The sequence below is a fragment of the Mus pahari genome, chromosome 3, assembly GCF_900095145.1.
Source record: "Mus pahari chromosome 3, PAHARI_EIJ_v1.1, whole genome shotgun sequence".
Classification (NCBI taxonomy): domain Eukaryota; kingdom Metazoa; phylum Chordata; class Mammalia; order Rodentia; family Muridae; genus Mus; species Mus pahari.
The window spans coordinates 4,386,088-4,412,320 of NC_034592.1; the positions used below are offsets into that span (position 1 = coordinate 4,386,088).

Sequence of the window (26,233 nt, forward strand, 5' to 3'; positions counted from 1 at the left end):
TCTCTCTCTCTCTCTCTCTCTCTCTCTCTCTCTCTCTCTCTCTCTCAGTTTAAAAGATGGAAAAACAAAAAGTAAACTGCGTACCCAAGCAAGGAGTTTAGATTTATAAAATTATGAAAGCACCATGCTTTGTAATAAAGAATCCTTGGAATGAATACATGGCCAAGCTTGTATCGTTTATCCACGATGCAGTTGTTTCATCAGGAAGAAGCAGGACCTGTGAGTGCAGCAGAGAACAGGGGAACATGTCACAATTAGTAACGAAAATTATATTCCAGTCTTTTTCTCATTGTTTTAATAGATTTTAACTATTTTCTAATGAATATTTTTTTGTTCTTGTGTGCTTCTTAATTGGTACTCAAACATTTTAATAATGCCATAAAACAAATAATTTTATAGAGAGCCTAAATCAAATAATCCCAATTCCATTGATGTAAACAAGCTAGAAGTCAACAGCTGTGCACCATTTCTAATTCCTTTGCCCTAATCTGGGATCAGTCGATTGCTGCATTCAAAACTGGCTTTGTTTCTGTTCATCATGACTTGAAGCACATTTCAATCTGCTCTCACCTCATCATCCCTCTCTTGGGACCCCGAAAATCACATGAGACCATGTTGCTGACCTGAGCTGACATAGCTTCTAACTGGAATGGTTTCTGAAAGGATTAACCTAATATACACATAAACTTGAGTGTTGGTTCATTCCTTGTGTTAATTCTTGCCTGCTGTGAAACTCAAAGGAGTTTAGTCCTCAGGAGATAGCAAATGGGAACAAGAATGCCAGCATGAAAATCGACTGTGGAAATATTTTCTTTTTCCATATATATATATGTGTGTGTGTGTGTGTGTGTGTGTGTGTGTGTGTGTGTGTGTGTGTCTGGAAAAGGATGAGGAAGCAAGAAGAGATAGGAAAAGGAATAGAGGAGCTGAATAAGGTCATAGCACATTAAACAGATCTTGAGTATTTAGTAACTCCAATATGCAGCATCAGGAGTTTTCATCCTCCAACCCTGCGGTGTGAGGCACCTACATTACTCCTGTCCTACAGTTACCTTGTTTTACCCAACCATTCCACTTACAATGTACCTTTCCTTCTAAGAGTTTATGTTAGGAACGAAATCACTGTGGTTTACCAAGATAGATAAAATACTTTAGCTTCTGTAAATCTGTGCATTAACAGTTGATTTCTACCAATGTTACAGACTCCCCTTGTAAAGGTAGTCCTATTTCTGAAACTATTTTTAAGTGAGATCAACAAGAAGTGTGATGTGGTTTGTGCTTTGGTCTCTTGATTTGAGAGATGCTGCGAGCATGAGAACATTGTTTTCTGGGCTGCCTCGCTAGTTTCTTCAGCATGGCTCAGAAGAAACATTTAAACCATCACCTCATTAATACTGAGTGAAAGGAGGTAGGGATTTAAAATGTGGCCCTCTGGTTTCTCTGAACGAGGCAGCAATAAAAGTAAAGTGACCTGGAAATATAAACACAGGGAATAATTGCACAAGGTTCATTAAAGGGATATTTGAAGAATATTTCTAAAATGTCTCTATTTCCAAATAATAAAGAAAAATTGGGTCCATTTGCAAGAGCAACATTGATTTCTCTCACAAGAGTCTTTGATGTTAATTCCCCCATATGATAAGGATTTTACTCTATAAACTATGTACTATATAAAATATACATTGCACATTCATGTGACTCATAGGATAATTCTTAAATACTTTTATCAGTGTTGTCTGTGAGAAGAAGTTCTCTTGTATGCATAGTTGTCTGCTTTCCTGCTTGCCTAACACATAGATATTAACTCAGGTGTTAAAATCAGCATTTTCTAAATCATTACCACATATTAGCCTTTTGCTTTTTTATGATTATTTCATGCCTCCCTTTTGTTTTATCAATGAGTAAGTAAACTCAGAAAAGAAAAGTAACAAAATTCTAATCAGATGTAAAGAGCAACACTGGAATATTTGTTGCAAAAAAACACAACTGTATTTATTAGGATAGTATATATTTTTAAATAACCAGGAAAGAACATTTCAAATGTTTTAAATACAAAGCATATTTAAGATGATAGATAAATATGTTAATTATTTAACTGAATAATTCTACATTATAATGTCACTTCATTTTAAATATATATAATATATAGTATATAGTAAAATAAATAAAGATAGATAAATAGATAGAGAGATAGATAGATAGTTTGTGTGTATATACATGAACAGACACAGATACAATAAATACCTGTCTTATGACAAACATTTGAAATATCTTAATGGCTTTTAGTACCTAATATCTTAATAGTGGGCATGCAGAAAAACTGCCAACTGAAGTAAAATATATTTCAATTCTCAAATTCAGTAGAACATGTTTTTTAAGTAAGGGAAATTTCTTTATGGAGAAATGACTGAATAGTTACGAGTTCTTGCTGCTCTTGGGCAGGACCAAAGTTCTGTTCCAGCATCTTCGTCAGGAAGCTCAAAATTCCTTACAACTCCAGCTACAGCTCTAGCTCTAGGGAGACTTGACACCTCTGATCTCTATGAGCCCTTACAACCACACACACACACACACACACACACACACACACACACACACACATGCACATTCACACAAAATAAATCTGTTTTTTAAAAGGGATGAAAACATGCCTAAGAACAAAGTTCCGATTTAAGCAACTTATTTTAATCATGTTTTCTCAAAAGCCTTCTAAGATATACTCAAACACAGCCAGTTATAGCATAGATTCCTGCACATGGTATCATGGCAAGGAGGAGGATTCGCTGATGGTGCTGATGGGTGACAGATGACTTTCTGAACAGAAAGAAGGCTTTCATTTCAGATTTAGTAATTGGGTGCTGTAGACCTAGTGTTGTGATGAAAGCTAGCAATAGCCACCAAAACCAAGCCGCGTGAATCTGATGGACACGATGAGCTAGCACAAGGACGGGTGGTGCCTACAGGAAGCAGTAGTTTCTGAGTGTTAGTGTTGTAAGAACTATGAAGGAAGGTGCTCATTCACAGAGGAAAGTACTGAGCTCCAGCTGCCAGAGAAACTTTCTCAATTCATTAAGTTAGCTGGCAGAGCAGATTTAAACTGTTAAAAGACTGGCAAATAAAGATGCTAAGATATGGCAGGGTCACTTTGAGTGAGTGTGTTGAGGAGAAGTTAAAAAGCATCTCAGGGGAAACAGGAAAGTATTCCCCAAATTGATTTGTTTTTAATTTTCAGTGTTTAGAAATAATACAAATTTATGTAGCTCACATGCACTTGTACCCACCAAATGATATTTTAAATTATTTATTTATATTAGTGAATTAAAATTATGTCAAAAAAGAAAACTTCATTTTTACTTATTTTCTATGTAGGTTTACATCTGTGTGTGCATATGTATTATATATGAGCAGGTACATGTGCGCGTTTTTGCATACATGAGTGTAGCCACTAGAGGTTAGTGTTTAATGTCTTCTTTAATCGTTCTTTTACTTTTGAAATGGGACATAGTAGATTCAACTGGACTAGGTAGTCACTAGGCCTCAGAGATTCCTTTTTAGTATCTGACTAATAGCTTTTCAATGATCACATAGCAAACCAAAAAACAAAACAAAACAAAAAAACTGAATTCCAATTTTTCATAATACAGTAGAATATTTTTAAAGAAGGAAACAAAAACGTTCATAAGACAAATTCGAGCTCCTGCCTGTAATTTTCATGGTCTTCTCCAGCTGTCCATAGGCCAGCATAACCCAATCTCTCCTAATCTGATCCCATTTTCCAGAAATGACAGGCACCTTGATGCAGGTCCTCATGATTGATTGGCAAGCCCTTAACTCACTGAGTCATCTCCTGGTCCTAGTAGCACCCATTTTCAAAGCAAATCTTACTTGCTTTATCATTCTCTGTTTCCCTGCCCTCCATAAGTCACAGAAAAATTACTAGGAAATGAATTCTGAGTAAGTGAACAAGCGAATTCCTTAATTGACTTCACATAGAACTTAATTTCACACAATATAACTCCAGGATTGCTTAATAAATCAAAGGAAGTATGTGTTCTGAATTTTCCCTGGTAATTTTAACAAATGTCAAGATTATCTTTTCTAAGATACTATCCTATGACACAGTTGTGAGATTTAGTACTGTTTTATAGTAAAAATTGGTATATCCCAGTAATACTTTTAAGCTAGAGGGCATGAAACAAGCTATATTTCAAAATTATCACTTTCATGTAATTACTAGCAGTCAATTGACTCCTCAAATTTTTGTGCAAAACAATGTTAATATATTCACACTTACCAAATGTATCAACACACTCTTTAATATTTAAATAGATTTGAGAGATGAAAGGAAGAGACAACCTTCATCTCACTAGCCCAGAAATCTCACTAGCACCACGTATCATGGTGTCATTGAGCAAGAGACATAGCTTCAGTCACCTACAGATTTCCAGAACCAGGATGCCTAAACTCACGGGAACATAACGCTACCCTTGAGTTTTTTCAATGCACGTGGGTGGGATAAGACAGCTAGGATTTAATGGATCAATCTTTCAATGGGTCCGTCTTGGGGGAATGATAAATATAGTCTGTCTCGTTGACAAGGAGGTTGTTTTCACATTCCATTTGAATTATAATATGCTCTTTCGGGCAAAGCTTTGTCTCTGGTGAGGATTCTTAGAAAAAAAATCAAGTGAACTCATTGCAAAACAAATGAGGAGCAAAAGAAGGTTGCAAATTAAAACCATAAGAACTGCAAGAAATATTAAATAAGACTGGGATGACATTCATTTTGTTGAGTAAATAAATTCCTATTGGATTAACAATATACCACCACATCTTTTTTTTAATCAGATATTTTCTTTATTTGTATTTCAAATGTTATCCCCTTTCCTGGTTTCTCCTCTGAAAACCCCCTATCTCTACCCCCTCCCCTGCTCACCAACACACCCACTCCTGCTTCCTGGACCTGGCATTCCCCTATACTGAGACATAGAACCTTCACAAGACCAAGGGCCTCTCCTCCCATTGATGACCAACTAGGCCACCCTCTGCTACATATGCAGCTAGAGCTATGAGTCCCATCATGTGGTTTTTTTTGGGGGGGGTGGGGTTTAGTCCCAGGGAGCTCTGGGGGTATTGGTTAGTTCAGATTGTTGTTCCTCCTATGGGGCTGCAAACCCCTTCAGCTCCTTTGGTCCTTTTTCTAGCTCTTTCATTGCAGACCCTGTGCTCCATCCAATAGATGGCTGTGAGCATCCACTTCTGTGTTTTTCAGGCACTGGCAGAGCCTCTCAGGAGACAGCTATATCAAGCTCCTCTCAGCAAGCCCTCGTTGGCATCCACAATTGTGTCTGGGTTTAGTACAGTGACAGACAGGTAGATCAATGGAATGGAATTGAAGACCCAGAAATGAACCCACAAACCTATGGTCACTTGATCTTTGACAAAGGAGCTAAAGCCATACAGTAGAAAAAAGACAGCATTTTCAACAAATGGTGCTGGTTCAACTAGCAGTTAGCATGTAGAAGAATGTGAATTGATCCATTCTTATCTCCTTGTACAAAACTCAAGTTCAAGTGGATCAAGGGCCTCCACATAAAACCAGAGACACAAAACTTATAGAGGAGAAAGTGGGGAAGAGCCTTGAACATATGGGCCAGGGGAAAAATACCACCACATTCTTAAGTATAAATATATATTCAATTATTGAAATTAAGGGGAAGTATAAATATTATTACCAATTGACTGTCAAAACTAATTTGAATTTCTATACAAAAGACAGTATAAGTCAGTTATATTAACTACAATCTGTACAACATTCTAAATTTAAAATTAACACAATCAAATTTAACTATTATGAGTAAATGGGGATGTGTAGATGACATGGTGGGTAAGAACATTTGCTACAAAATCTTAAGGGTCTGTGTTCAAATCCTCCAAAATCTTGACAAATGCTGGGTGTAGTCACACATGCATCTGTAACACTAGTTGGCGATTACTGAGGTTCAATGGCCACCAAACTAGTTACAGGTTCAGTACAAAACTTTGTTTAAAGGGACTAAGGCACAGAGTGATAAAAGAAGACATTTGATATGCCCCTCTGGCTCCTGTGTTCCCAGGCTCCCACAAGCATATATGGCTGTATACCACATATATAGTCCACATACATGCAAAAAAATATAAAACTGGTCATGACATTTACAAAACTGTCAGGGCATATTCTGAGTTGAAACTGCCAGATCATGAAGATAAATGTGATCTAAAGGATCGATAAAATAGACAGAAAAAGCATTCCAGTTAAAAGGAAGACCATGACCAAATCTTTTGACCGAGTTCTTGCCTAGTCAGATCTTTTTGGCATGATCTAATCATACATAACTGAAAATTCCCCCAAAGCCCACTCAAGCTCACTGGAGGGACTCATATGGCTCAGAAAAGCTGTTATGCTCAAAGCTGCCATTTATTGTAGGGGAAAATTAATTAAAAGAGGGATTGGGATAAGATTCATAGAGCATAGCCCAATGGACCTATGAGACTAGGCATTAGCTTCCAGCTGTCCTCTTTTGGCAATAAGATATTGTCAACCAAGGAGCTCATAGTGCTTTGAGGTCTAGGGTTCTCATTGAGGATCAGTCCTACAGGGATGGAATATGCCTGACAATAACCTTCTTTGTAACTTAGGTCCCAGCTCTCCAGAAGTCAACCTATTCAGAATGAACAAGGAATCTATACTAGAATAAACTCTGATGTCCAAAATAAGTCATGTTGCCAGTGTAGTCTATCCTGTACAGCACAAGAGTTAAGATCACACCTGTATCATGAAAATTATTCCAGGGTTTAAAGCAGTTGTTCTTAACTTGTGGGTTGTGACTGCTTTGGGGGACCAATGACCCTTTCAAATGGTCATACACAAGACATCTTGCATATCATATATTTACATTATGATTCATAACAGAGGCAAACTTAAAGTTATAAAGTAGCAACAAAAAATAATGTTTGGTTGGGGGTCACCACAACATACAGAATTATATTAAAGGGTCACAGCATTAGGAAGATTGAGGACCACTGGTTTGAAGATTATCCACTAGAAGTTGTTTGAAGAGATTTTGAAACCCCTGAGTTTACTACACAATCAAGAGTTTATGAGATGGGAATATATAAATGAGAGAACAAGAAATCTTTTTAAAATGTTGACTACAAATAATTTGTATGCTTTTATTTTAGTGGTTAACTAGGAAAATGAGGGAAAGAAAACCAACATTATATAAATGTGATTTTCTTATTTGGCATGGAGCTATGTCAACATTATGTAGTGTGTTTAGCCTCAGGAGAGTGATGCATTGTTATATATGATGTTGACTGTGGAAGCATGAATGAGTGATGTCACCCTATAGCTGGTACACAGTGTCTCCAGTACTCAGTTCATCAAAAGAAAGTTAATGTTGTTCTATACTAAAATATCTGAGAATTGTCTGTTTACCAGTGTTTTTCTTTTGGTTCTTCTTTTTACATGGTATACATCCTCTCTTCAACTACAATGGGGTCTTCTTTGAAGATGCTCCAGTGGATTTGATCGCCATCGGCAGGACTGGGTGGATAGTGGATGCCCGGAAGAGGTACAGGTGTGCTCTTTTGTAAATCACAGGAACCAATTTGACATAACATGTGACATTATAACCTAATTACAGTAGTATCTAATTTGGCTATTAAGAAAATTAAGAGGCTGAAATTGAATCCTTAATGGATGTCAAACATTAGAATAAACTGCCTATTACTTCATTTTATTCTTACCCATTCTCTGAAGGCAGGAAGTAGGGATGAGGTGATTGAGGCTAGAATGTGCATGAAAGCTCAGAGCACTACAACCTGGCTAGGGAACTTGAGATCTGGGATTTAAGCTTGTATGCACAAAAGGCAGATTTTCTAATTGTTTTCTCTTTTTGTCATTAAAGTGCTCATTGCTCCTCTTTTGATCTTAAATAGCAAAATAATGGTATGCGGGAAAGATTGGTTGCAGTGAACTGGTATAACCTACTGAGAGTTGGTATAAAATATGGTAATCCGATTATCAATTTTACATGGAAAAGCAATTTTAGCCTGCTTATAGTTTTACTGACTCATATTGACCATCATTTCAGTATCACCTCAATTTTACAATGTTAATAATTGTTCCTTTTCCCTTATTAAAGAGTAGCTGTATGAATGTATGGGCAAACATGAATGTATGCTATGCCCACAGTGACCAGAAGAGGGCATCGGGCCTGTCTCTCAGGAGATGCAGTTACAGAGAGTAGTGAGCTATTTGGCCTGGGTGTGGGGATCCAATCTCCAGCTTTCTTCAAGAGTGGTATGCACTTTTAACCCCCAAGTCACCTCTCTAGAAACCTCCATTGTTAAATTTTAAAGCATACCTTTTAATGAGAATTAACAATGACACAAATTTTCTCATCCAGTGAATCTAGTCAAGCCACGGCACTACCTTAGGAACAGCTAAGGATATCATAGGTTAGTAAGAGGTTTGTGAAAATGCATTTGAGGTTAGATGACTCATAAAAATCTTGAGAAATACCTCTTTGAGAACATTCTTGGGTGAAGAATGGACCTCAAAGATATAGCAGTTGCCTTGTATGTGAGACCTTCAGTTTAATTCCAGTGTCAGTAAATAAAGTTTAAGATAAATAAATAAAAATGGAACCTTCTTGAAAGTCAACATGAGGTTCATGTGTAATCCCAGCATACAGAAGGATCATGAATTTAAAGCTAACCTGAGTTGCATGGTAGAACTGTTAAAAAAATCCAACTGACTAGCCAATGTTGTTCAACTTTTAAGTTCAGTATTAATACAGAAGATGTAATTTTATTTTTGAGATTGACTTGGGTAATTAGACTGTTTTATAGGAATCACCTATCTCAATTATCTGACACAGTTCCAAAAAGAAAAAAAATAGGCACATTGATAAGTGCATAATTGTGCTTTCAGATTCCTGTATTTCTCATTGTTTTAATCAGTGTTTCTACCATTGCAATGAAACATAAGCTGGGCAAAAAAGGGCATATTAGGCATATACTTCACTATTACTGTTCATCAATGAAGGAACTCAGGACAGGAATATAAACAGGGCTGAAACATGTAAGCATGAGCTGATGCAAAAGCCATGGTGGGGTGCCGCTTACTCCCCACGGCTTGCTCAGCCTGCTTTCTTATAGAACCCAGGATCACCAGCCCATGAATGGCACCACTCACCATAGGCAGCACCCTCCCCCATCAATCCCAATTTTAAAAATGCCTTATATCTGCACCTTATGGAGACATTTTTTCCAGTTGAGGGTGCCTCCTTTCAGACAACTCTAGTTTGTGTGTCAAGTTGACACAGACTAGCAAGCCAACTCATGTAAGCACAGTTTTCTCAAAAGATTCTTGAAACGAGTATTCAAAACTGTGTAAAAGTCCAGAGTATGATCCAGACATTTTAGTTTTCTTCTCCCAGAGTATTTTCCCTGTTAACTATGTGAGGCAGAGAGAAGTCTCCCAAGTACATTGGTGCTCTGCGGTCTGCGATGGCATTAAAGAAGGTCAGAATCTAATGCATTCTGTAATAATCCATGTTTCCTGTTGTTTGTAATTAAATTATCCACATCACTAGCTTTGTAGTAAGCAATCCTGTCCCTGCAGTTATATAAACAAGTTCATCAACTCCGGTCCATTTTCCTTGCATACCATGACAGTTCAATGTTCTCTCAGGTATAGGATGTTGCGCTTCAGAAATGAAGAAACCACAGGCACAGAAATGAACCCAGATACATGGGTAAACAACAGTGTTTTCCAGTGATGGAGCAATTCTGAGAAGTTGTGCTCTTAAAGGGGGAAGACAGCATACTCCAACAAGGGCAAACATATTCTTGGTCATTGATAGTTCTGGTGCTTAAAGTTTACCGTATAAATCACATACACTCATGTTCATGTTGTACTTCAGAATTAACGTAGTCTTATTAAAAAGTTGCATATTTTAAAAAATACAAAAGAAATCTAAAATACTTTCTTAGTTCTCACTTCCCTTAAACCAACTAATTCTTCTACCACCATTAGCACCATCATCACAGTGGTTCCCAGAGTACTAGCCACTGGTTTAGCCTAATTGACCAACAGCTCTGGCCAAGGCTACCCTGACAACTGCACATTTACTTCTCTTCATAACCTACACCCAGAGTCATTTTTTGAATACAACATGTAGCTATTATACCTCTGACTAATAAATCCACCACATTGTATGTGATGTTCTACCTCATTGAACCAAGTGAGCTGGTACATTGTGCATATGGAATACATTTCACAATGTGGATAGCAGGAGCTCATTAGATTTATAGTTATGTGTTTTGTGTAAAATGACTTTGATACCAATGTGTGTGTGTGTGTGTGTGTGTGTGTGTGTGTGTGTGTGTGTGTGTATGTGTGTGTTAGTATGGGTATTTTACCAGCATGTTTGGCTACCATGAATTGCCTGTGCAAGCCAGAAGAGGGCATCGAATCCTCTAGAATTGGAATTACAGATGGTTGTGAGCCATCATGTGGATGCTAAATATTGATCAAGTCCCCTGAAATAGCAGCCAGTACTTTTAACTACTGAGCCATCTCTTCAACCCCTGCTGTCAATATTTTATAAATTTATTCTTCTAAGTACTTTAATCTGTGTTGTTCACATTAAAGTGTTCATTCTAGTGTGTGTTGTGTGGGCACTTTAGTTTCTGAATTTCACTTCAGTTTTGGTAGTATGTACAAGTTATTCATTCATTTAGCTAACTCTGTCTGTCTCTTTTTCTTTGTGTTTCATTTCCTGTAATTAGAATGGTGTATTATTTTCATCTTAATCTGTAGGAATTCCCAGTGCCTGAGTAGATAATGCATGTTCTCTGACCAAGACTCCTGCCTAGAGGAGTGTGGGTTTCAGGGTATCACTTGTTCTGCCTTAACAGGAGCACAAATGTTTATATTTATCACTACATCTACTGCTGATGACAACTTGGTCTCCTGTAAGCAGTATTGTTATTTACATGTGTTCCTCCAGGACAACTCTGCTTTATATACATATGTCTTAAAATGTTGACTACTATATATTCCCTATTGTCTTCAGAGTCCATAGGCTTTATTTGGGGAGGAAGGGGATGTAAAAACAATGAAAAGGCATGTCTGGAGATTTTCTTCATGCCTTGAAAATCCTAATAATAATGCTTTTAAGTTTACAACATATACACATGTAACTTCTTTTGTAAATGCAAAAGCAAACCAAAACCTTAAACACAAAGGTTTTTAATACTGCTCATTGAGAGCAATAGACAGCAAATTCCATCCCAGAATTATTTATTTTGAGGTGTCTGGAACATCCACATGCATATATCCCTTCAGTAGATTTGAGCTTGGCCTTAAGGAAAGGAATGTTAACTTGAGATGCATATTTGTCAACACTCAAGATGTAAAATTGACCAAGCCCGCTCAGTCAGTCAACAGGTTCTCCAGCCCAGGAGCGAGGATTTAAAAGAAAAAAGACAGACAACATTGTAGTGTGACCCCAGTCAATTCTGAGACTGAAGGCAAATTTTTATTTTCCAATCCACCTTTTATACCATTTTAATTATATGCAAGTATTTTGGGCAAGCAGTACAATAAGGAACTAACAAAGCAGCAAACGATTACTCTCTTAACAGTTGTTTGAATGGGCTTGTCATAATGGCTGAAATACTTGAGCCCACTTCCTTGTCCAAGCCCAAAATCTTGCCTGAAGCCTAGTTCTTCTGTTCCACCCTAAGACTAAACTTCTTGATTTACCCTACTTCTCTATTACAGCCTAAAGTTAGATTCTTGCCGAAACTTACTTCCTTATTATGCCATAATGTCAGATTCCTGCCTGAGCTTACTTCCAATGTCAGATTCCTGCCTGANGCCCATTTCCTTGTCCTTGGCCAATGTCAGACTCCTGCCAAGCGGTACCCCAAATAAAATGAAATCCTGGGTATAGATATGGAAGTACAAGAAAAGGCACAAAATGAAAGGAAGGGTTCAGAAACATAGGTGAAAGTCAACAAATTAAAAAGAAACATTGTAAAAAAGGAAGTAAAGGAGCTGTAGGAAAGGAATCAGATGGGTGAACACAGATGTGTTCGCAGAAACCAAATAAGAGTGGGTTATCTGTGTTCACTACAGTGAATTAACCATAGGTTACCATTGGGATATTTAGTAACTATGGAGATACATGGAAATACTGTTAGGAGAAATTCCATGTTTGACTGGGTAAGACTGTAGTTAAATGGGAAAGCTGAGAGTCTGGGATGACAAAATTACACAGAATTCCTTGTAAGCCTGAACATGAACAGATGGAAAAGTAAAAGAGGGCAATGTCAGGATGTGTTGTAGAACAGTGGGAGGATGGAGTGTAAGATTATGCATGTTTGCACGTTAGCAGTAACAAATCCTCAGAGACTCACAAATGTCTAATGTTAAAAAGCAAATGCTTCCTCTGAACAAGTTTGAAAAACCCAAGGAAGTGGGCTGATCTGAGCAGATCCGGGACGTGTGTGTAAGGAATAGTAGCTGCCTTCTGGACTAAGAGTAAGAGGGGATGCATTTATGTGGAAACCTGTGTGATGATTTGTAAAGAAAACCAGCTGATGGTCTCTTTCATCAAGGAAATGAAAAGCATGCCAAGAGCAAAACACGGAAAACCACTATGGAATTGTGGTTATTAAGAAAAATGAAGAAATTGGTGCCATGGCCTTTGAACTATGAGTATCATTTACAGAATTGTTTTCAGGAACCATTGATATTCTAAATGAGAAAGCAGATTAATCTATAAGTTTCCATTCGGGGTGACTTTTCTGTCTGACCTGCCATTGGAGTGGGCAAGATTAAGGAAGATCTTTTACATTGTACAGAATTGGGAACTTTCCAAAATGAGGGCTTAAAATATAATGATATTCTGATGTATTTGAAGGCATTGAAAAGTTAGATGAAGGGTATTTGGGAGGGTGATTGAAGAGGAACAATTATTGTGCATTCAATGGAGAATATAAGTGGAAAGATGTCGTGGATGACCCTGGTGATGCCTGGGTTTTGATGTTAATTCCGCTTTCCCAGGAGAGGCTCTCTGGAGCAAGGAATAAGTCACTTACTCAGGTGACTTCTTGTGAACCTTTCCCCAATGAAAAAAGGGACCAATATCTGGGCGAGTAGGTGGGGCTTCTGGGTTGAACAGAGGAAGAGAGAAGGGGCAGAGAGTATCTGGGTGTAGCTCGGGAACTTGCTGTACTCTTTTTAATATTTCCCGCAACACAAAGATATGCAAACAGATTGAAGTATGATAAATGAGCTTTGAGAGTAGTTGTAGAGATTTCCATCTGAAGATCTAGAACTGTGGATGATAGCTAGGGAGTATTCAGAGCTAACATGATCATTGGGTCATTGTTGCTGAGAACAAACAGTGAATTGAAAAAGAATAAATTCTGAGTATTGAAAAAAATAGCTTTCAAGGGACTCTTTATTCACTGGTGAAAGATTCTTCATCCTCCACTATAGACAAGACCATCACTTACTGATACTTCTTAAATAGGCCCTGTGGACTCTCATGTTTAGAGCAGCCACCTAGTATCAAAGCATTGGATTCTATGAAGCAAAAGTAGGTTGTTTATAACATCAACTTCTAATTATAGAATTTGGAATTTTTACCAATGAAAATTATGGGACTTATTCTTATAAGATATAAGTTTTTAAAAGATGTGTTTCTTCCTGATGTCTTCTGTATAGTACTGATAGAATTAGGCTGTGCTTATATGTGGGTTTTAGCTGAATGGTTTTGATATTTCATCAGAGAAAACAAAATTTCAAATTTCTGTTCGACCTGTAGTAAATGAATTTTGAGGTCGTAAGAGAGCCAGGAGGAATTAGCTAATGCTGAAGGTATAGCACTGTCCATTTGAGGTGAAGAAAATGTACTTTCCTTTCATGCATCTGAGTAGTTGTTAAACCTTTTCCGTAGGAACATGCTTTTCTTCTAAATCTCTTTTTGCCTTTGGCATTACATCTTTTGCAGCTATATGAAATAAACACACAAAGATAATAATACAAAAACTTAAACAGGTGATGATCCCAAATATCTAAAGAATTGTTTCATTCTCACTCTCCCTAACCCTCCCCCCTTCTATCTTACAAACTTTGTAAATTACCAAAATCTATAAATACTCTAGCACATAAACAGTTTACTGCTAATATCAGCTTGAGATGTTCTGGGGTTTTTTTTGTTTGTTTGTTTTGTTTTGTTTTGTTTGTTTTTGCTTTCCAGTCCAATTTCTTTGATGTAACTCTTAAAAACATAAATGGTGCAGTCTGCTGATTTTCACTTCTGTGTCTCCTACTAGTCAAAAGAGAAGATGTGTGAGAAGACAGAGCCAGGGGAAACATCCCAAACTCCCACGAACTCCCACACAACCACCACACAATTCAGGGTCCTGACCACCACCAGGAGAGCTGTGACGTCACAGATGCCCACCAGCCTGCCTACAGAAGGTACACACAAGATTATTTGCTTATTTTTGTAGGAAAGAAAAGGTTACTCAATAATTCTTATTTCTTGGAGAAATAGAATGTTGTTTGGCAAATTAACTTCCTTAAAGGTTTTTCAGATTCAGAATTACATGATCGGAAAACATATACTGGAATTTTTTGCATATGACAATCCTCTTTTTTTTTTTTTTTTTTTTTTTCTTTTTGGTTTTTCGAGACGATCTTCTTAAGCCTTAGTGGCTAGCCATGATCTGGCTTTTTGTTCTCCTTAGAAAGGAAACATGGGCTTCTTGTCACTTGACTAAACCTAGAAATCATCAAACTACATACCTGATACAGGATTCAAAAGAAATATGCATATAAAATGACTTGTTATGAAATTCTGAACAATAGATAATTTTACTCACATATTGTTATATAGTAGTGTGTTCTGAGTACAGTCAACCACAAGACAGTGTCAATGTCATAAAATTGTCCTTGAAAGGTACCTCCTATTATGGAGAAGGAAAAGCTACTTAAGTGTTCATGCCTGGTGAAACTCATGTGTGAAGGAAATAAAATATTTCATGATTTTCTATTCTATATGGTATTAGGAAGAAGTAGGGAGAGGTGTGATACTTGAGTAGGGGAGAACATTTTTTCATATCTTATTGTCAAAAAATCCCTGCTCTCTCTGGAACAGGAAGTTAAATTTGAACCCTTATCTCTTAATTGAAACTTAAGTGAATATTAAAAAGGAAAAGGAATAAACAGGGATGGAGGGTGAATGTCAATTGCATTATGTTTCTTTTAAGAGTGACATAGACATAGAGTTAAATTCACATTATTTTGGAATATTATTCTAAAGACTATGAAAAAATTATCTCAATTGAGACCCCAACTTTCATAGTAAAATACAATCTTCGAAATGGAAAACTACACTCTATGTTTATCCATTAATAACAAAGTCTTTCTATAAATTATTTTTTCATATTGTTACTGACATAAAACTTTTAAGATAAACCTTTAACTATTGATAAATCCTAAGCGTTCCTGTGAATTTTTAATGTTTTCAACCTTGATTTCAAGTAAAGTTCTATTATAAGTTGTTTTAGAAAGTTAAAATTGTATTTTATGCTATAATTAGATATTTATCATTCTCACAGGATTGATTCCCAGATATGTCACTAGTATTTTAGTCTAAACAAAAACTCCAAGAGAAATTATAATGCACGTCATGTAAAGTTAGATCTTGATCTCTCATTAAACTAGAAACTACACTCAGTAAATTATAGAAACCAAGTGTTTGAGTTAAAGCAATTAATCCAGTTATCCAGGATGAGATTCATACACCTTTGGGATCTTTTTCTCTTATGATAACATTCAACTTCTCTTTCAGATGACACGAAGATCGCCCTACATCTCAAAGACAGTGGAGGTAGGAGTGAATACCTTTCTTTTGTATACACTTGTAGACATTAATTCTCATTCCATTCTTTTTAACGTAACAAAAGGGCATGTAGGATTGCAAGAACAGTGTAAGGTTAGATTTCATTCCTGTTAGTGTTTAACATGTGAAGAATTCAGTGGGTTGGGTTGAGAAATGAAACAGAATCCTAGTCCTTGTGTTTCTGATGTTAAATTTTTAATAAGGATAGAAGGTCCAAAAACAAAAACAAAAAAGGAATGAAAGCAAACAAGCAAACAGACAAACAAACCAACAAAGATAACTAGAGTCCATGGGATGAGTAGAGATGGGGATCTGTGCTATGTAGAAGACTCCCTGTCAGTAATGCAGGCTTCATAAAACCACTTCTCCTTCACAATACAGGCTTCCTTCCTTCCTTCTTTCTTTCTTTCTTTCTTTCTTTCTTTCTTTCTTTCTTTCTTTCTTTCTTTCTTTCTTTCTTTCTTTTTGTTTTTTGTTTTTTGTTTTTGTTTTTTTGAGACAGGGTTTCTTTCTGTAGCCCTGACTGTCCTGGAACTCACTCTGTAGACCAGACTGGTCTTGAACTCAGAAACCCACCTGCCTCTGCCTCCCAAGTGCTGGGATTAAAGGTGTACGCCACCACGCCCTGCCCCACAGTACAGGTTTCTTACCATCAACCTGAACATAAAGAATGCCTGTTTCACTTATACCCATTGCATTCTTTCTTCTCTAAGATAACTGATTATATTTATTAATGTTTAAAAATAAAAGTTTCTTTCCTATAAAATTAACTGCACATTACTTTCCATTTCATCTGTTCTGCTGAAAGCAGGATGCATGAATGCCCCCTTGGAATGCAGTGACATCACAGTCAGTATATATCTTATAGATTGTGTTCAAATTTTAATTTAGAGCTCTGTCATCCTTTTTGGTTTCTCTAGAAATTCTTGTTCCATTAACCTGCAAAGAGAACCTCGATTGTGTTCATAGAATTCATGGCCATGTGGATAATCATTTTATGCACATGAAGCAAAGTTTCTGTTGGGTTTTAGAGCCCAGGGAAGAGCTCTGGCTTTTAATAATGACTGAACTGTATGTATTAGCAAGCATGACCATTAAAGGCCTTTTGTGATATTTGAATAGGTTGTCTTTAAATGGCACCCGTTACCTAATTAAAACCATAAATGTCTTCAGAATGCAAACCAAAGACAGTTATATCCAGGACAGTCAAGGGATGTATTAGATAAATCAACGGGCATGATTTTTAATTGAGACATAAAGTTTCAACCAGAATTCAACTCAACTTAGCTATGTTTTTCTGCTACGCCAAAATTGTGAAAATTAGTTCAAGCTCCAAAAACATGAGCAGATTGAGTGGAGTTTTCTGTCTAAAAATGTTTGAGCATACAATTTTTAGATTAATAAATTTATTTATTCACTTTACATCGTAATTATATCAGCTTCTGCTCCTCCCAGTACCCCCTTCAGACAGCCCCTCCCCCTACCTTCCTCTCCTTCTTCTCTGAAAAGGGGGAGGATCCCCAGGGTACCAACCCAACCTGTCCTATCAAATCACTGCAGGACTAGGTACATCCTCTTCCACTGAGGTCAGACAAGGCAGCCAGATAAGGGGAAAGACATCCACAGGCAAGGAAAAGAGTCAGGGGTAGTTATGACTCCAGTTAATTGGGGGAACCCATGACGACCAAACTGCACATCTGCTCATATGTGTGGCGTGGCCTAGATCCAAACCGTGTATGCTCATTGCTTGGTAGTTTAGTTTCTGGGTTCCCCCAAGGATCCAAGTTAGTTGATTCTGTGTTCTTTGAAGAGTTCCTATCGACTCCAGGTCCTCAGTCCTTCTCCCAACTCTTCCAAAAGATTCCCTGAGATCTGTCCCATGTTTGGTTGTGGTTCTCTGCATCTGTTTTGGTTAGCTGCTGGGTAGATCCTCTCAGAAGACAATTGTTTTCTTATGCTTAACCCCTGTCTGTAAGAATAACATATCATGAATGGTGTCTGCACTGAGATGATGAAATCGCTGCATTGGTGCATGTTGATTAAGCTAATTCAGGAGCAAATGTCTCAAGAGTGAATGGAGGAAAAAGCCAACAGAGATGAGCTCTGGTGCTCCCATGAATGGTTGGTTAACTCACATCCTCTTGTGTTCGATTTCCTATTTCTGAACTTAAGCCCAAGACATTTTGTTTGCAGATAAACTTTAGAACTTTATTCTGACTTTCACAAAACTGCTTCTGAGCCCCCTCTTTCTTCCCTGCCAATTTTTGTTTGTACCTTTAGTCTGTTGTCACAGATCAAGTGTGTTCTGTTACATTTATCCTCCAGTCAAATTATTTTCTCTCTCAAATATATAAATCATCAAGGCACCTTGTCTTCCTCTGTGTTTGTGTTGCCTTGTGTTTTTCATCTGCATCCTCCGTAGATCACAGTCTCAGAAGTAAATGGAGACGGTTCTTTCTTTTTTGACAGGCTATTGAATATCTATCACCTTCTGTTTGGAACACTGTAAAATATCTTGGCATTTTGTTTCATCTCTGGCTTTGTATGGCTACTTTTCATGCTAGCCCTAATTCTATCCTGAGCACACATCTAGTATAACAGTGAAGACTTCTTATGCTTTGAATGTGTGGAAAGTGCCCTGGGATTAAAGATTTCTCTCCTCAATTCTTTTAGAGTTATGGTTCTCATCTTTCTTTATAATGAGCTCATGTGGTTGTTTGCTAATTTTATTGTTCTGGTTGACAAAAAGATTCTAAGCTGAAACTGGCCCAAACCAATTAAATTTTAACCTCTTGGCTTAGGTCCCAGGGGTCAATATTTCCACTGATTCCAGTGGCAAGTGGTTTGATGATAACTTCATTAAAATATGAAACATCAGAAGCATTGGGCTAGGGAATCTTGTTTAAATATATATATTTTAGCGGGAGTTTAGAAGCACAGCGCTGTAGCCTCAGCCAATCAGGAGGATGAAACAGAAAGGTTCACATTCCAAGGCATGTCTGAGGTACAGAAGCAGTTCAAGGCCAGCCTGAGCAAACTAGTGGTGACCTGTATGGAGGAAGAGGTTAGCTACATAGTATGTTCAAAATCAACCTGAACTACCTGAGACCCTGTCTCAAGAAATAAACAAACAAAACAAAACAAAACAAAACAAAACAAAACAAAAAACTGTGAGAAGTGAAGAGGGAAAAAGAGGAATAGAAGGTGGACAGGGAGGGAGGGAGACACACAGACACACAGAGGGAGAGAGAGAGAGAGAGAGAGAGAGAGAGAGAGAGAGAGAGAGAGAGAGAGAGAGAGAGAGACACACAGAGGGAGAGAGAGAGAGAGAGAGAGAGAGAGAGAGAGAGAGAGACTGACTCTGTCCTTTAGGCTGTCGAGTTATGCAGTAAGTTCTGTTCATTTGTGTGTAAATAAATAGTGTGTACTTCTCATGTAATACAGTGATCCACATTATTTTTTTTAAAAAGCAGTGATTCAAAATCTCTAACCTATTTTAACAGCTTGCTGTACCATTAAGACTAATTTCTTCTTCAATTTTCTTCTTCAGTGTTCAGATAATATGCAAAACTTTACTTCTGACTTGTTGAGGAGAGACAAGGGTTAATTATTTAACACAAATTCATAAGTTTTGTAAACTGTGGCCAAATGTTATTAATTCAGTTACAATAATCAATTAGCAACTTGTTTTATAAATTTAAGCAGAAGCATTTTTAATGGATCCTAACATTTATGCTTAGCCACCACTACAGAAAAAAACCAAATAGCTTTAAAATGTTAAGTTGAAAATCTTGGAGATATTTAAATAGAAGTGTTAAATGTATTTGTTAAACCTAAAGAAGGCCTAAAAGAAAGAATGGAGGGACACAGCAGGCAGGTCCAATCAAACAGGCAGGCCAAAATAGCAAAATGGCAACACAGCTCCATAACCGTTGTCTTCACTGGAAGTAATAACTGGGCATTACTTATCAAAATGACATCTTCCAAAGCAAAGGGCACAGCTGGTGGTATGGCCAGGTGACGACAGGAGGCTTCTCCAGAATATATGAGGCCCTGTATTCAATATGTGACACACCAGAAACCCAAGTCAAGGCTCAACTATGTGCTGAGGAAAATTTATGCACCAGGAAAATAAAAGCTTATGAATATAACGAGCTCCAGGATGAAGAGATGGGAAATCTGCACACCATCATCACAACTTATAAAACCTGGAGTTTATAAATACAAACCAAGTTGGATATGACTGATTTTAGATCTCTGTTTCTAACAGCTATAAAGCATAAATAGATTTGGTTTGGTATTTAAGAGCACTTTCTGGGCAATCATGAGACGCTGGGGTTTGGACTCAAATACTTGCATTACAAACAGTACATCGCAGTAAATGCCTATAACTGCAGCTCTGAGGAGTCGGATACCTTCTTCTGGCCCCCAGACCTGGGCATGAGTGTTAATGTGCATGCACACACACACACACACACACACACACACACACACACACAAACACACATCTACACTCCTATAAACACATACACGCAAATTATGTAAGTCATAAGAATGACTCAGATAAGGATCAGTAAAAAGTCTGTTAACAAGCGTAGACTTAAATTCTCTCACTACGAACTGATGCGTGTGTGGGTTGGAAGCTATTAGTCTGAGCAACAAAATGTCAACACAATATATGCATTTTTGTCAGTTATAACTTAATCTTACCAAATGAATAAATTCAGTCCAAGAAAGGCAAATACTACATGTTTTCTCTCATTAGTGTTTTGTAGGCTTTACTGTCTCATAAAATATGTAAGTCACAAGGACATGAAAGGCCATGAACTGGGGAACAGAGAGAACTGACAGGAGGAAGTGGTGTGATCCTTCCACATATGTAATATTATGTATATAATATGCATATATGTATACTCATATTATATAACTATGCATAATAACAATAAAATAAAATCTTAAAAGGAAGCTAAGGAGAAAATACAATATTTGGATTATCCTCAAATATGTAGCAAGTGAGTAATGCTACATAATGTATAATGAAAAGAGGAGAAATCATAACAAAAATTTAATCACACTCAAAGAAGTGATGAAGAAATCAAATAAATTAATGAGATCTTGCACAAGAAGGTAAATAAACCAGCCAGGCTGCTTCTGAGTGCCTCAATGTAGTTTGACTCCAACTATGTGTAATCCATGTACTATCAAAGTTAATTTACAATAGTACAAATCAGTATGGTGCTTGCCTGTGGATTGAAAATGATAAAGACTGAGAGGGGAACAAGAAAGTTTTTGAAGGCACGACATAATTCTGTTTCACACCTTAATTATTATTACTTATTGATTATGTGTCGGTGCGGAGGTGCCAAGTGAGCACACCTGCCCCTGGGGGCTGAAGCCAGAGGAATAGGATCCTCCTGAAGCTAGAGTTACAGACACTGGGAGCCACCTAGAGTATATTGGGAACTAGCATGGGTTCTCTATAAGAAAAGTTAGCCCTCTTTTGTGAAAGGTTGAATATTTTATTTATTTTTATTAGTTAAAACTTCATTATAGAGAAGTTGCTAATAAAGAACTTCATGCACTCAAACTGGCCATACCCAAAGCCTGTACAACACAGCAAGCTTCTATACAATAGCCACTCTAAATTAATTAATTAATTTTAATGCTTTATTTAAAATACAATTATATCATGTTTCCCCTTCTTTTCCTTCCCTCCTGCCCCTCCCCATGTCCCTTCCTTCCAATCCCTCACCTTGACTCTCCCATTGATAGCCTCATTTCTTTGATTGCTATTATTACATGTGCACAAATACATAAGTCAAAGCTCTGAAGTCCACTTTTGTGTTTCGGTGATAAGGTTTCAGGGATGACCAGTTAATATTGGATAATCAAGTCAGGGGACCTTTCTGGGGGATGTTGGTTCTCCCTCTCTCTCCATAGCTGTTAGTTGCCTACGTAGTCCTTTGTCTAGGAGCGGTATCTTCTTTATGCTGCCATTTTTAAAAGAGGTAGTCTCTCAACAGACTTCTTGGTATTCTGCTATTTAAAATCTTTCTGCCCCCTTTCCTATGATGTTCCCTGAGCCATAGATACAAAAGCTGCGCTGCAAATGTATTTACTGGAGCTGACTTTCCACCACCCGCAGATTTCTGGATGATGTCTAGCTGTTTTTTTTGTTTGTTTTTTTTTTTTCTTCATATTGGTTTCCATTTGCTATATAAAGAATATGCTTGGATGAGGATGAATGCATACACTTATCAGTTGGTGAAAGGATAAGATTTGGAATGTAGTTGAGTTGTATGTTGAGCTAGCAAAATGGTGGTAGTAGATTTTGTCCTAAGATCCATGATCTCACCAGTCCAACACAATTGACTGTGTATCTGGTTAGCACTCTTTCCTTATGAGTGGTCTTTGCAGGCACCATATCCTGTATCTTGATTTAAATAATAATTACTTGGATGTACATAGTTATTTAAGTTTGTGAGTTTGCATATATACAGTCTACATCTTTCAATAATATAAATTTTACCTTGATTTCAGAAAAAGAGAAAAGAAGGCATTTTAGTATGCTTTTTATCATAGTCATGACCCACAGGTTGACACTCTACTGCAACCTGCCATCCCTTTACCCATGAAGTGGCAGAAGCAAGGAGTTTGTTTGCCCTTTTCCAGGGCCTCATGTTTCTCATGCACACAGCTCTTTACCACCATACTTCCTCCCAAGGCTACTGCTTCTCATGTTACTTACGTGACTCTGCACCCATTTAGTGGACAATACTCCTCGACTAAAACTACCCCACAGATCAGATAGGCGACACCAACTTTGCCAACTCCATTGTAAGATCCTAAGGAGCCTTGTTACTTCTCAGAACCCATCCTTCAGTACTCTGAGAGCAAAGTCTGTACAACTGTTAAAATCAAGGAAGAGTTAGCTACTGGTCAGGGGGAAGGCTTTTGTGGAATCGACTTTATGAATGAATTTAGATCCATCTCGTGCTCACCTACAGACAAACAATATTCTCTCTGAAAAAAAAATCAACACATGCAGATATATTCTTCCTGTATGTGACATTCAGGGTCTTGAGGAGCAGACAGTGTGGAAACACAATTTTATGATAAATCTCTTCCTAAGCAGGTTGCTGTCACTGTTGGGGGCAAGGTCTTAGCTTGTATCTACATTAATACTGAGTTCTAAACTGTACACATCCAGCAGTCTAGGCCTTAACAGTTTCAGGTAATTTTTTCCCTCTGTTTCATACATGAAGCATCACTTATTGATTCTAATGACATGAGCTAACATTAAAGTCTAGGCTGTAGTCAAGGGTTACAGGAGGCAGGGAGTATTGTTCCGTACCAATCTCTATTTCCTTGAGATACATACACCACTAAAGGAATGCTGCCTATATTTCCTTCTAGAAAACCTAAGCAGACATCACACATCTTTAGATTTTAAGTGCATCAGAGATTCAGATTACAACTCGGAGATACAAGAATTATCAGAATAGCACCTCCAGCATCTAAATAAACCCACATCTTTGTTTCTGTTTGTTTGTTTTAAAATTCAAAAGTTCTTAAGTTTAAGCATAAACTCTAGGATACATGAACCTGAGTTATGACCTCCGATAATTTGATTTTATTTCGATCCCTACTAGATCTAGATCTAGACAGTGGGAGTCTTTGGTTCAGATGGTGGCTCTTTTCCTGTGTGCCACATGCTAGCTACTGCTCCAGACTGGATCCTTCTTTAGAGGTGGATTCAGGACAAGTATATGTGTGACTGACCTTCATACTTCCCCATAAAAACTCTTCCCTGGTACTCATTGCTTAGGATCATCTGTGGGTTATTTTGTGTTTCTGTGTTGTATTTTAAATTTTTTTGTGACAATGGAATTGAAGTTTTTGTTGGGATTTTATTATATTTGGTTTCCTTTGGTAGTGTGGATATTTTATAATTTTAATTTTCCCAGTCTATAGACATGAAGGGTCTTCTATTTTCTGTTGTCTACCTTAGTTTCTTTCTCTCATGTTCTGAAGTTTTAATTGTGTGGCTCTTTCACTTTATTGGTTAAAGGTTATCCTGTTATCCTGAAGTCTTTTTTTGTTTGTTTGGTTTTTTTTTTTTTTTTTTTTTGAGGAGTAGGGTGACTACTGTACATGGGACTGTTTCCCTGGTTTCTTTGTCAGTAATTTGTCATTGGTTTATAAGGGGTTACTAATTTTTTTATGTGTTAATTTTTTACCACACCACTTTGCTAAAAGCATTTGTCAATTAAGGGATTTCCTAGTGGACTCTCTTTAGAGTCTTTTATGTATATATGCATATTATCTGAAAATACAAGTAGAATTATGCAGACTGAGCAGGTACTTAGTGATTCTATCTATGTGTCTACCCATCTATCTATCCATCCATCCATTTGCATTAATGAAAAAGAAGTCCTAGATTTTGAGAGAGAAAAAAGAAGGGCATGGACTTGGGGGTGGTAAAGGAAACATGTAAGTGATATAATTGTATTTATAATCTCAGAAAAATAAGATATAATTTAAAAGAAAGAATACTTTTGACTTCTTTCATATTTGCATCTCTTCTCTCTCCATCTGTATCTCTATTGCTGAGGCTAAGAATTTGAGTGCAATACTGAGAAGCAGTCAGTTCAGTGGACGTCCTGGTCTTGTGCCTGATGAAGTGCTTCTGGTTTTTACACATTTATCACAGCCTTATTTTTAGGCTTCTTTTATATAACTTTTGTGGAGGTATTTTTTTCCTCTCTTCCTAGTCTTTCTGGGGCTTTTACCATAATTTTTTATTTATTTTATTTTGCAAAGGTCTTTCCTACTTCTACTGAAATGATCAAGTGAGGTACAGGTGTTCACGTATGTATATTGAACCATCTATGCATCTCTGGAATGAAGCTTATTTGATCAAGATAGAAGACCATTTTGATGTGTTCTTGGATAAAATTTGCAAGGTTTCTGTTGAGAATTTATACATCTCAATTCATCAAGAAGATGGGTCTATACTTTTTTATTATATCTTTATTGAGTTTAGCTTTTAGCTATCAGTATAACTCTGGCTACATAAATTTGAAAGTATTCCTTCTTTTTTTGTACTATGGAATAATTTGAGGCATTCAGTTTAGTTCTTAAAGACTTGATAAACTCTATGGTAAACTGATCTCAAAAACAACATTAGCAATAATATTAACATGATGATAGTGTATCATAATGTGCAAGATGGCAATTATTCTGAGAAGTGCTGGCTGCAGACATCTCACTGAATACTCACTGTGCAAAGACTAAGGACAGGCATGTTATAAGCATCACCCCATGTTTCCACAGCCATCGTGGGACAGGAAGTACTATTGTGGTTGTTTTACAAGAGGACAAATATTGAAAGAGATACCTGTCCTTTTGGCCAGGCAGTGTGGCCTCCTATTCTTGGCAGTCTGAAGGTCATGCATCAGCTCACTGCTTCAGAAATGTATCTATTTTTATTCCAGACCTTTTCCTGGTATTGTGGACAGAGTATGAGTCCACATTCTTTTTTTTTTTTTATTAGATATTTTCTTCATTTACACTACACTATTGAACTATATGTATTTCCCTGAAAAGGATTTCTAGTCTATTTTCAGAATAGGTGATTCATTTAATAGCAAGGTAAACATTTTTTTTCATAATGATGACACTTGTACAAATGCTCATTTAACAATAGTGATTGTATTATTAAAAAGATGGGTTTCAAAAACAGGTAGAGTCACCTTTTTCTAACTTACTCAACCTTGACAATACTTTTTCAGCAACACCTTTGGTGTTCCATAATGAATATACTCGCTAGGAAACTATTGAAAATTTTTCTATAATTAAAATTCTTACTATCTTAGCCATGCAAGTGTTTGGTGGGGTTTCTACAAAGAAATACTCATAAAATCCTTTACTTTTATACTTAGCTGAAAACTTAGACACAAATATTTGCTTTTAATATGAAATTTTACCCAAAATTTTATGGATGCTTCAGGAGAGAGGATCAATGATCAGTGGCATGTTGCTTGTGTTTTAGTAAATAAGCAAGCACACATGCACATTCAAGCAATCATGACCAAACTCAGTGCCACAAAGGAAAAGGCAAAATAGGATGGGACCTGTGGGGAAGAAGAAGGGGAGAGGATAGGATGAGAGGATAGAGCAGGGAGAAAACATGTCTACTTAGTATAGAAAAGTGTGTGTGTGTGTGTGTGTGTGTGTGTGTGTGTGTGTGTGTGTGT

At 37.1% G+C, this 26,233-nt stretch overlaps 1 protein-coding gene across 3 annotated transcripts in view; it reads left to right on the plus strand.

The window, feature by feature from the left end:
• Plxdc2 (plexin domain containing 2) overlaps positions 1–26,233 on the plus strand; it is a 385,031-nt gene that overhangs the window by 327,543 nt on the left and 31,255 nt on the right. For 2 of the 3 annotated variants that reach the window (XM_021192901.2, XM_029536023.1), the window contains 3 exons: positions 7,553–7,619; positions 14,401–14,548; positions 15,924–15,962. In XM_021192901.2, the coding sequence (XP_021048560.1) occupies positions 7,553–7,619; positions 14,401–14,548; positions 15,924–15,962 (254 nt within the window). The remainder of the gene's footprint in view (positions 1–7,552; positions 7,620–14,400; positions 14,549–15,923; positions 15,963–26,233) is intronic. The other variant, XM_021192904.2, reaches the window with a different exon arrangement.